The sequence below is a fragment of the Mus pahari genome, chromosome 5 (assembly GCF_900095145.1).
Source record: "Mus pahari chromosome 5, PAHARI_EIJ_v1.1, whole genome shotgun sequence".
In the NCBI taxonomy this organism is placed as follows: Eukaryota; Metazoa; Chordata; class Mammalia; order Rodentia; family Muridae; genus Mus; species Mus pahari.
In genome coordinates, this window is record NC_034594.1 from 143,194,864 (window position 1) to 143,207,650 (window position 12,787).

Here is a 12,787-nt window from a genome sequence, read left to right on the forward strand (position 1 = left end):
TCTGTCTCTCTCTCTCTCTCTCTCTCTCTCTCTCTCTCTCTCTCTCTCTCTCTCTCCCCCCTTTCTTTCTCTGCCCTCATGACACTGCTGTCTGTCTACATGTCTGCCTCTACCCCTTCTCTAGACCCTCACTCCCTTTCTCAAATAAACCCCCTTATACCAGGTCTGTTGTGTGGCATGATTTCTCAGGGGACACCTTGCCATGGGCCCACTAGGTACCCCCTCACCATATTATATTTCAGAACAGTAAACTCTATTAAAACTGAGATAGCACCCATCTTCTAACCCTACAATTCCAGTTTTAGGAATTCCTCAGGTATACTTGTACAGGAACAAAAAGAAAGTATGTACCAAGGTATTTAAAATGAGAATGCTCACAAACAAAAAGATTACACAATGTGAATTATGGAATCTCTATGAACTAGAATCTCATTTAGCTCTTTTCTTTTTTTAATTTATTTTATGTGTATGAATATACTGTTGTTCTCTTCAAACACACCAGAAGAGGGTATATCTGACCCCATTATAGATGGTTGTCAGCCACCATGTAGTTGCTGGGAAATTGAACTCAGGACCTCTGGAAGAGCAGGCAGTGCTCTTAAATACTGAGCCATCTCTCCAGGCCCCATTTAGCTTTTCTTAAAAATCATGACAGCTGTGCCTGTGCCTCCTCCTCTTCCTCCTCCTCCTCCTCTTCCTTCTTCTAAAATTTACTTATTTTTTTCATGTATGTGGCTATTTTGTTTTTATGATTATTTGTGCATCATGTGCATGCAGTGCCCATGGAGGCCAGAAAAGGACATTGGTACCCCCTGGAACGCGAGTTACAGGCAACTATGAGCCACCATGTTGGTAATGAGACTAGAACCAAGTCTTCTAGAAGAGCAGCCAGAGCTCTTAATCACCGAGTCATCTCCATCCTGACCTTTCAGCTTTAAGTCCTGATGTGGAACAATCTCCAATATATATTAAGAAAAGCAAATTGCAAGACAGTGTATGTAAGCTACTATTTCTTTAGAAGAGGTCATTTAGCAAAAGCTTTAAGTATGTACATAATAAAGAGCCATCTCAGGACAGGTGGACAGGAAACTAGAGAAGGCGACTGCTTTTGAGAAGGGAACTAACTGACCGGCAAAGCACTTTCTCCCTCCAGTGATCCCCACGGTAGACTGTAGGACAGACTATCAGAGAAAAGAGGGTAAAGTACTTAATTATTTAAGATATAAGTCAACATGCTTTCAAATAATTACTTACTAGCTTAATTACTTACTAGCTTTATCAGATAGCAAACTGAAAGACATAAAGAACACTTGAAGTTAGCCAGGCATGGTGGTGCACACCTTTAGTCCCAGCACTAGGGAAACAGACGCAGGGAGGTATGTGAGCTCAAGGACAAATTGGTCTATATAGCAAATTCTGGGCCCACAAGAGACACACAGTGAGACCCTGTCTCAAAAGACCACTAATGTTGATGCAACATGAGTTCATCCCAGCTCAGCACATGAAGAGGGGAGGGGGAACTGTTAAGTGTCCCTTCACAGAGCCACTCCAATCATAAATTTTAATTTATAAAAGCTTTATTCAAGATAAATTTTTAGACAACCCCAAACTCCATTTAAGAGAAACTGCAAACACTTTAACAAAGCATAGTTTTCTTTTATTTGCAGTCATTGGTAGTAGCCAAGCCAAAAGCTAGTCAGCACAAAAGTGACTTTTTTCTCCTAAAATCTGGACAGCTTCTAAGAGCACCAAATCTTTCCTACTGAAATTGTTCTGACAGATTCCTTGACTCTGCAGCCTAAAGAAATATCATGGTCTTGATGCTCTTAACAAAAGCTTTAACAAAATGCTTTTTTAAAAAGGCATTCAGTTACTAAAAGTTGTCTACTCATTCTCTCTCTGATTTAAGATAGCCATAGGATAAAAGGAGAGCCAATTCACATTTAGCCCTAAAAGAGGACCTTGGATGGTTAGTGTTTAGAGGTTTGGTTTGGTTTGGTTTCTGAAAAAGAACACAAGTAGAGTGCCTGTTACTTTACATTGCAAATAGACTGTAGAATTACATCGTTCTTGAGAAATATCCTTCGAGGGGGTCTCTTGTGAGTTTTATTCCTTACTGGACAAGCTAAGAATGCAAAGTTATAACCATGTGTGGCAGGAGTTAATCAGTCATTTCTTGGTGTTATGTTCCCTACAGAAAACTTTGAAAGAAGAGGTACAGAGTCCCTCTGGTAAAGGAGAAGGGTGTAATGCTAGCTGTAAAAATGGAAGACTTCCCAAGTTCATATTTGTCCACTGGATGAAAAGAGATCACATCCACAGCACTTCAATCTAACACCCGAAATCTCTAACTTTTTAATACCATTTCTAGAGAAAAAAAAAATCATAATACAGGCTAGAGAGATGGCTTAGCATTAAGAGCAATGGCTGCTCTTCCAGAGGTCCTGAGTTCAATTCCCAGCAACCAACTGCAATGGGCTCTGATGCCCTCTTCAGGTGAGTCTACAGACAGTTACAATGTACTGATATGCATAGAATAAATAAATAGTTCTTTTTGAAAAATAAAGAGAAAAGAAAAGAAATGCAAACTCCAACTTGGAACAGGAGAATGCCCTTTTCAGTATTTCTAATGGCCTCAGGCATCTGGGAAGGAATGCTCCCTACCTTTGTAACCTCCTTTCCAAGATGGCTTTGTGGACCTGACACAGGAGTTCAAAAAAAGACAGTCCTCTTAGAAGGGTGTGTGTGTGTGTGTGTGTGTACATGTATGTGCATGCACACATGTGTACACATGTCCATGCATGTTCATGTTTGTGTGTAAAGGTCTCCAATCAGAAAAGATTGGAAAGTGTGCAGAGTGAAGAAGGGTTTAATAGATGTCCCGTAGAGTGAATGGGTAGGCAGGGAGAAATGGCTGGGGCCTCCTGGCAACACATCTCACCTCTTAGGTTCTTTCTAGTTCTGTACTAATTCATCATCTTTTCCTTTCCATTGTTCCAGGCAATGAATTTCAGTAAAACTCTCAGCTATGTTGGTCCACTATAAAATATATAGAATATAATTTCACCACATTTTTCATGGTCCTTTATCCCAATAACTCAAATCTCATAATTTTAAAATCCTAAACCAAGGTGATTAGGGCTCATGAACTGTTGAGAGGAAGAGGAGAAGAGATGGAAACAGTGAAACAGACTTAAACAGAATGCTCCAGCCTCACACCTGGCAACATTCAACAGCCCTTCAAAAGAAAGATACCCATGCTCTCTACCAAGGCAACTTTATAATTCCATAACTTTATTTAACAGAATACATGGAGAATGTCTATAATAAAATAAAATGTCTCTCTTTTTTCAACAGGATCAGAGCTAAAACCAAACTGCACTTCTTGAAAATGTAGGTAAGGTTTCCAAGAGTTAAACATAACAGATTTACCAGCAAAGGCAGGAAGACTGAAATTATAATCTGAGCCAGGCAAACGGTTTCATAACAGAAAATGTGGCACTTAATGTAGTCTGCAGAATACGGTATGCTAGCAACGCTACTTATGGTAGTAGCTGGCCCCTAGAGAATGCGGCTTGCCAAACAAAAGAATTCAAAACAGGTAGGGAATGAGTAGCCACATCAGCATTACAAAGCCATGAAAGACTGATAATAGTTGTCTGAATTACAACTTTTCCACCGTATGGTTTAAAAGCACAAAAATGGCATGATATGAAAATTGAGGGATACATTTTGAATCAAGACTGTAACTACACTAATTCACATTTAAGGAGACTTAAAATATATATGCATACTACTAACAGAGGCTGTTCTGGTGGATCAGTCCTCTCTATAGCTCCTTCTAGAACAGGTTTTACTTTGGGTTCCCTGGGAAGGTTAGTAGACTAATGCTTTTCTACCTCAAAGAAATATGAAAAACTCACACTGAAAAGTCTTGGCTCATTTTCTATGTGGTGGTTTAAATAACAAGGCCTCCCCCTACCTCTGCCATGCCCCTCTTGAAGGCTCCTATATTTGAATGCTTAGTCACCAGGGAGTGGCACTATTTGAGAAAGATTAAGAGGTGTGGCCTTATTAGAGAAAGTGTATCACTGCTGGTGGGCTCTGGAGTCTCAAAAGCCCACTCTAGACCCACTTCTTTCTCAGGACATAGCTTTCAGCTACTTCTTCAGCACTACGCCTGCATGCCACCATGCTCCTTGCCATGATGATAATGGACTAAATCTCTGAAACTGTAAGCAAGACTCCACTTAAAAGTTTTCTCTTATACGAGTTGCTTTGGTCATGATGTCTCTTCACAGCAATAGAACAGGGACTAAGATACCCTGTTATGCTATAAATGAAAACAGTTCAGAAACTGGAAGATCATCCTAATAGTCTTTTGGTCTCTTATTTTAAACACATACTACATCAATATCTCTTTTATAATTCTGTTAGCTCTCATTTCTGAATCTGAGCCAATACTGCTAACAATAAAAGATAACACTCATCAATACAGATACATTCTCATCTCAAACATCCTAAGGTGTTTACAAAGATTTTGTCAGCAAGTTACTCAAAACTTCCCAGAGTCCTCTAAATACTGCAAAAGCAGAACATACGTTCTTTCACATCAAACAACCAATGAAAGATGTCTGGCTAACAGACCAACATGCAATTAACTGAATTTGTTTGGAGATTACAAATGGTTCAGGGAATCCATCACTGTCAGCATTCAGCTACCTCTTAATCACAGTCTAAAAAGAAAACTGGCCTGCAGTTTCTAAACATAATGTCTGTATCTAAAAGCTTAGGATTTGAAGAGATCTTTCTATCGCTTACCTGCACCTGTTCCAGATGACCCACTGAAATAACCAAGAAGAATTGTTATCCATATGACACCCTTCCTTTCCTAACAGATAGCTCCTATGTCTACCTTCAGTCTTCTTTTTTAATGTACTGAATCACTACAATCCTTAAACAGTCTTCTGTGGCATGGTTTCTTGGGGATGGGGCGGGTACTAAAGATTGAACCTAGGGCCTGTGCATGCCAAGCAAGCACTGAGCTACGGACCACATTTTCAGCCCTCAGCTTTTAGAAACCTTTCCCATCTTTTGTTCCTCTGGAATTCTAAACACTTGGGATATTATAATTGTTAAAAAAAATATGACTATGTTAATATTTAACAACTACACCATACTATCATTCTACTTAAAGTTCTAAGGTAATGTCAAATGTTTTCTACTGTTAGTTTCATTTGGGAATATTACACACAAAAAAATGCCAAACTCCTAATTTCAAAATTATTCAGAAGATATTTGAAGGGATCTTTGAATTGTTGGAGAAGCAAAGGCCACAGCTGAAAGCTGGGACAGGGAACCCCTAATAGAGGAATAAGCTGTTTCCTGAGTTGGGTCTTAAGTTAAATTCTGTGTGCCCTACCTCTTCCTCTTCGACACCTTTCCTTTCCTTAGACCTTAAACTCAAGCCCTGTGTACACAGCAGTCACCCAATCCTTACCCACTTCACATACTCAAGAAAGCCAGTCAGGAAGTTAAAACACTACTTTTACCCTGCAAGGAAGGGGACAAATCCCTGCACCCTTGTCCCTGACAGCCACACAGTCTCACACCCCTTCAGCTCTGAAGCTCCTAAAGGGTCACCCCAGAAGGGATAGAACTGAAAAGCTCTGGTATTAGAACTAGTGTCTATCCCCTGCCATGTGGAACGACTGCCCTGGTATAAACTTGATCGCATCCACCAAGGTCGGAGGCCCTAGGCAGTTTGGGGGATACACAGACATGCACTTCGGGGGTAGGGGCAGGGGGTCACATCTCCCTGTTCTTGTTAATCTCCATGATAATAAAATATATCCATGTGTAATGGCTAATTTTGTGTCAACTTGACACAGCTGGAGTTATCACAGAACAGGAGCTTTAGTTGAGGAAATGCCTACATGAGATCCAGCTGTAAGGTATTTTCTCAATTAGTGATCAAGGGGGAAAGGCCCCTTGTGGGTGGGACCATCCCTGGGCTGGTAGTTTTGGATTCTATAAGAAAGCAAGCTGAGCAAGCCAGGGGAGGCAAGCCAGTAAAGAACATCCCTCCATGGCTTCTGCATCAGCTCCTGCTTTCTGACCTGCTTGAGTTCCAGTCCTGCATCCTTTGGTGATCAACAGCAGTATGGAAATGTAAGCTGAATAAACCCTTTCCTCCCCAACTTGCTTCTTGGTCATGATGTTTGTGCAGGAATAGAAACCCTGACTAGGACACCATGTCTAAGGAAAAAAATAAAAGGAAAAGTCTCCACCTTTTTAAAATGTTCTGGTTTCCTGGTTCTGTGAAAAGCATGCTCTTTTAGTTCCTTGAGACAGGGGTTCTCTGTGCAGCTCTGACTGTCTTGGAACTTGCTCTGTAGACCAGACTCGCCTCAAACTCAGAGATCTGGCTGTTTCTGCCAATTAAGTGCTGGGATTAAAGGTGTGCACCACCGACACCCAGCTACTGGTTAAACTTTTTAAATAAATAACCCTCACAGATTATTTTTGAATTTCTGCTATCGCCATTCTTTTTCTACATCCTACATACTAGAAAATCTCCTACCTACTAGGAGAGAAAGTCAGCTTCTATAGCTAGCTATCTACGCCTTTCCAATATTGCTTCCTCTGTTCTGTGTTCACCAGATGCCACTCTTTTTTTTTTTTTAAAAATATGGACACTTCATGAATCTGCGTGTCATTCTTGTGCAGGGGCCACGCTAATCTTCTCTGTATTTTTCCAATTTTAGTATATGTGCTGCCAAAACATGCACTATTTGTTACTCTTAAAGACTGATTTTTTTTTTTTTTTTTTTTTTTGGTTTTTTTCGAGACAGGGTTTCTCTGTGTAGTCTTGGCTGTCCTGGAACTCACTCTGTAGACCAGGCTGGCCTTGAACTCAGAAATCCGCCTGCCTCTGCCTCCAGAGTGCTGGGACTAAAGGTGTGCGCCACCACGCCCAACTGATTTTGACTGGATTCAGATGTAGAAGAATTTCACAGCAAGTACTTTGTACATCTCTGTTCCTGGTACTTTTCTGTAGCATCCTGAATTCTTTTGGCCAAAACGTCCACACCTTCTGTACCTCCTCCCTGTCTTCCTAGCGTGTTGCTTCTTCAGAGAACAGTGTTATGTTGCAGGACAACTGGAGTAACGAGACACGAATCCTGAGTGCCCCACTCCTGGGCCTCTTACCTTCTTTGTTTAGGGCTTTCTGGCAGCTTACAGTTTGCAGATCCTACTAACTCTTCTGGGCCCAAACCACCAAAACACAGTAGTGACCACCCAGAACAGCCTTCTCTCCTTTTTTCAGTGATCAAGCGAGAACACTCAGACTGACATCTATAGTGCATCTACAAACAGACTTGCACTTCGATACTTCTCCTTAGTCGATAACAAAAAATGCCCCTTATTCAGTTATACACTTTGACTATATCAAGACACCTTGCTTCACAGTAAAGGCTTGTCCTTCACGCCACTGACTGGAACCACAGAGCCCTTCAATTCTACCCATCCTATGCAGATGATCAGCAACTACTTCTGTGGCCATGTCCATTTCATAGAAAGCACAAACTTGTTTTTGTCATCCACTTCAACGAGTTTCTGACAGCCAGAAGCTAGACAGGAAACATTCAAGTTCACCTTGACACAGCCAACCACCGAGGAGATGCCACAAAGCGAACTTCCCTTCTCCATATCAGTACAAACCAGGGGACTCTTGTTCTAAACCAAGGATAATCTACTCACTAGCTATGCTTTGCTACAAGTTTTCACAATATTATCAGTTGAGATTCTAGCGATATTTATGGAGGAGAAAAGTACATTCACAAGTTCATGGCCAGTCACTGCCACAATGCTTAAATAAACACAAGGAGACAGGTCATAAAGCAGGCATGGTGGCACGCACCTTTAATCTCAATACCCAGGAGGGAGGCAGAGGCACACGGATCTCTGAGAGGCCAGCCTAGCCTACATAGTCGAGTTCTATAACAGCCAGGGACACACAGTGAGACCCTCTCAAAAAAAAAAAAAAAAAAAAAACAAAAAAAAAAAAAAAAAAAAAAGGCAAGACAAAACCAAAAGACCTTGGTACTCAATTCCCCTGAATTCACTGAAGAGATTTTTCAGTGACATTAAAAGAAAACAAGAGTTGACCAGCAAGTACTTTAGCTGGCTTTAAGGAGTGACAAATCATAGCAAACTGTTGTTTATAGTAAGAAATTTTAAGATTTACAGGTTCAGTAAGGGTCCAAATAACCACAAAGAGACAGAATTCTTAGGACTGAGGAAGTGCTGACAGCACCTCAGAACATTGAACAGGATGGGCAAGGTGGCTCAGCAGGTTAGGCACTTCCCACCAAGCCTAGAGACCTGAGGTTAATTCCTGGGACTCATAGGGTAGGAGGAAGAAATTCACTTCGCCAAGCTGTTCTCTGACTTTCATGTGAGTGCGCGCACACACACACACACACACACACACCACAAATAAAATGAAAAGAAGTCTGCAGACTCTCCTCAAGGGAATTTCAAAAAACAATTGCAGTCAGTAATTATGAAAGACTCTGTGAGATATTAGTGAATTGCTTGGTTGGGACTTGAGGACCAGGATGAAATATCCTAATAACAAGTATGAATACAAAGATGTGCCTACTTCATGCTTCATTAAAACAGTCGCCACCAAACACCAAATGTGCAATTTTGGCACACTCTTACTTCATTCAATAAACAAACTTCAAAACAGCAAACAGCAAAAGCAAAAGGAATTTGTTTGGTTCTTTTGAAAAAGTACTTACATCCGAACCCATGCTTCTGGTGGCACTTTGTAGAACAGGTTTAGTCACAGAAAGTTTTCCATTCACCGGACTGTTTACCACAGGGGCTGGCACCACATTCACCACATGGTTAGGTAGTTGTGTGGCTCCTCCAGCGACAGCAAGAACTGGCTGAGTGGACGGCAGAACTGCAGGGCTCTGAAGTTGAACCACAGTGGGCCGAGAGAGCAAAACAGTCTGACCTGGGTGAGAAGAGAGAGAGGGCGTCAGCGGCTGTGTGACTCTGTGTTCTACAGAGAAGCAGAGAACTTCGATAGATAAGACACCACGGAGGCAACACATTCAGGGGGACTCTGGTGATGTGTTTTTAATGGGACCAATTAAGTTCACCGTCTTTGAGCTATCATTAACAATCTATTCTCAAGACAGATATAGTAGTACAAATCCAAGTAGCTGAGAGACTAAGGCAGGGGAACCACTCATGCCAGAAACCTGAGGACAGTTTGGACAGCACAGCAAGACCCAACTGAAAAGAGTAAAAAAAAAAAAACAAATGACAGGAGAGATGGCTCTGTGGTTAAGAGTGGTTAAGTATGGACACACACACACACACAACTTAAATTTAAACACTTTTTACAATAAGCCTGACAATGCAGGCTGTAATTGTAACCACTAAGGAGGCTGAAGTAGGAAAAATCAAAAGTTCACTCAGAATCTCATCTCACAAAGTACATAAAAAGAAGACCAGGATGTAGCTCAGTGCAGAAGGCTTGCCTAGGATGCACAGGGCTGCAGAGGGCTTGCCTAGGATACAGGCTTGCCGAGGATGCACAGGGCCCTGGTTTAATCCTCAGTACTGAAGAGTTATGGGGCGGGGGCAAAAATACTCACTAGAGACATAAACAGACCAGGCAGTTCATTTTTATCTTTTTTCAATATAACAAGACATCACCAATCTGTTGTCATATCTACATTCTCCAGTTACTAGCCTCTGAATTTTATTAGTACTATATGAATTTTTCTTATTTTAAACAAATCCTTTAAGATTTACAAAAATATATACATATACAAAGAGAGTCAAGTGACTACAAATGCCAAAAAATATAAAACTTTAGTGGAGGCACAGTAACTGCCTTTCTGATCCCTGCCTAACCAATGATCTTTACATTGTTTCCTAGTCTTTGCAGCTGCCATTACCTTAAACATGTGCTCATCTGAGGAGAACTCACATCACTACCCTCAGGAAAGCACAGCTCATACCTCTCATCTGTTAAAACTGAACCTGCCCGTTTCCTTTCCTCTGTCAATTTTATAAGGTATTAAAAGCCGTGTCTAATATCCGTGGTAGTTTGGCTTTATCTAGCTGAATAAATGTACTATTATAATCAGAAACTAAATTTCAATAAAAATTTATAATTTTTCTTCAAGGAAAACCAGGCATTTTGCATTTAGACAGTTTAAGATGTCTTATAAAGTTCAGTTTCATATTTCAAAGGGTCAGGAAAAACTGAAAATCAAAATAATACTTTCAGAACACCTGTTTGTTAAGAACATCTGTCGAGGCTAAAAAAAGATCAAATTCATAAAATTCTTTGTTTCAGTGACCTCAAAAAGTAGACCAGAAGTAGAATTCAAATGTTACCAATTTTTCCCAATTCGGTTATTAGTACTTACAAGTAGTAAGTTTGTAAGTTTGTGCCAGAGACCTGGGAGGTGAGAGACTCTCAGGAATCAAAGGGAGGGACCTTGGACAGGATGCCCTATAGTGGGGAGAGGGAACTTGTAGAGCCCACCTCAGCAAAAAGACAGGGCATCAAGTGAGGGATGCCATCCCACAGTCACATCTCCGACCCATAATTTTTCCTGTCTGAAAGAATTACCAGGATGGAAATGGAGAGGAGTCCAAGGAAAAGAAGGTCCAGTGACAGGCCCAAAGTGGGATCCAGCTCAAGGGGAGGTCCCAAGGCCTGACACTATAACTGAGGCTATGAAGCACTCACAAAAAGGGACCTATCATGACTGCCCTCCAAAAGACTCAACAAGCGGCTAAGAGTCAGATGCAGATATTTGTACCCAACCAATGGACAGAAGTTACTGACCCCTGTTGTTGAATTAGGGAAAAGCTGGAAGAAGCTGAGGAGGAGAGCAACCCTATAGGAGGACCAGCAGTCTTGGTTAACCTGGATCCCTGAGATCTCTCAAACACTGGACAACCAACCAGGCAGCATACGCCAGCTGATATGAGACCAACACATATCCAGCAGAGGACTGCTGGGTCTGGGTTTAATCAGAGAAGATGCACCTGACCCTCAAGAGACTGGGGGCCCCAAGGAGTTTGGAGGTCTGGTGGGTGGGGATTGGGGGTGGGGACATCCTCGTGGAGACAGGGGGATGGGGTGGAGGTATGGGATGTGAACAGTCGGAGGGTGGACCAGGAGGGGAATAAAATCTGGAGTTTTAAATGAATAAATAGATAAATAAATAATAAATAAATAAATGATTAAAAAAAGAAAATGTAAAATTAATTCTTAAATTTAAAATACGTATCATTTACTGGAACATCACATTGCCAGACACATTTAATCCTTGTTTTCCCCTAAACTGACCTTCTGTTATAAAATAAATTCATATAAAATGGAGAAATGTGTTAAAGGCAATTATAGAAATATATGCTTAGGCCAGATATACAAATAAAATTATATGTGTATTTTAACATGTGAACAAATACTGTGTTTTTTTTAACAGCACCGAATAAGACATTAAGTTAAGCTGGCATTAAAAAGATATACTCACTCTAATGTAAATTCGAAGCCAAGGATTCCTAACTGATTATCCTTATGTCCCAGGGCACTGGAGTCTGAACCCAGGGTCTTGTACATGCTAGGAAGGCCCTCTACCACTAAACCCTGGGTGGCAGTGAGGGGGTAGTTGACAGGATCTCACTATGGAGCTCAAAGCTGGCCTGGAACCTGCTATGGACCCCAGCCTAGCCTCAGCTCACAACCTCCTAGCTTCGGCTTCTCGAGATTTGGGATTTCAGGTACACCAGCATGCCCAAAAGTACTCTTATTTTTAACAGCAGAACAATAGCTCAGCTACACAAGATACTCGGGGTTGTCTGTCAGTTTCTATGGACTGAGAAAATACATAATGAGAAAAGATTATTAAGAATTTAGCTATGGTTTTAAATGAATTCGTATTGGGTAGAAAATAATGTATAACTATAAAACCAAGCACTTAGGAGACTGAGAAAGGATTTTTGAGTTCAAGAAAATAATGACACTGTAGTATAAAGTTAGAAAATTTAACTGAAACCAAATTTCAAAGCACTTTAACCCCACACTAGAGAATCTGAACTTAAGCCTGCAGAAATTGCATCTGTTCCATTTTTCTTTTTTGTCCACGTGGTATATGCATGTATGTGTTTTCATGTGCATGCACATGTGTAGAGGCCAAAGGCTGCTGCTGGGTACTTCTTCAGCAGCTCTCTTAGTTTTTGAAACAGTCTCTTATTGAAATTGGAGCTTATCAATTGGCTAGACAGGCTGGTTGGAGACCTCCAGGGATCTGCCTACTTCTAGAGAGGCACTAGGGCACTCAGCTTTCCATGTGGGCTCTGGAAATCTGAGCTCAGGTTCTTGTGCTTCTGTGGCAAGCATTTTACTGACAGAGCCATCTCCCCAGCACTTCCTTCTTCTCATTCCAAAGTCAAATTTTAAAAAAAGTATGAAAGATACATATTTAAACTTCAGATTATAATATTAATACCAAAGATTATATTATAAAAACAAACAATTGTATTGGCACATGCTCATCAAAAATATAGTTTTCAGATCATATTAAATTATTGAAATTGAGCAGCTGGACCCGATCGTCCTGCGCCTCTCCTGCCCAGGAGGGGTGTTCGCCTGGCGGCTGTCCGCAGGCTGATCCAGCGCCCAACACCTTGCCCCCCCGACCGAGGAGGGGTGTCCGCCTGGCATCCAGCGCCTTTCCTC

At 41.2% G+C, this 12,787-nt stretch overlaps 1 protein-coding gene and 1 non-coding gene across 4 annotated transcripts in view; both read right to left on the bottom strand.

Moving 5' to 3' along the window:
- Atf6 (activating transcription factor 6) overlaps positions 1-12,787 on the bottom strand; it is a 168,213-nt gene that overhangs the window by 120,793 nt on the left and 34,633 nt on the right. For all 3 annotated transcript variants that reach the window (XM_029538870.1, XM_021198491.2, XM_029538871.1), the window contains exon 7: positions 8,811-9,031. In XM_029538870.1, the coding sequence (XP_029394730.1) occupies positions 8,811-9,031 (221 nt within the window). The remainder of the gene's footprint in view (positions 1-8,810; positions 9,032-12,787) is intronic.
- LOC115064223 lies at positions 6,685-6,791 on the bottom strand. Its single transcript, XR_003844047.1, has one exon. It is a non-coding gene; the product is annotated as a U6 spliceosomal RNA (small nuclear RNA).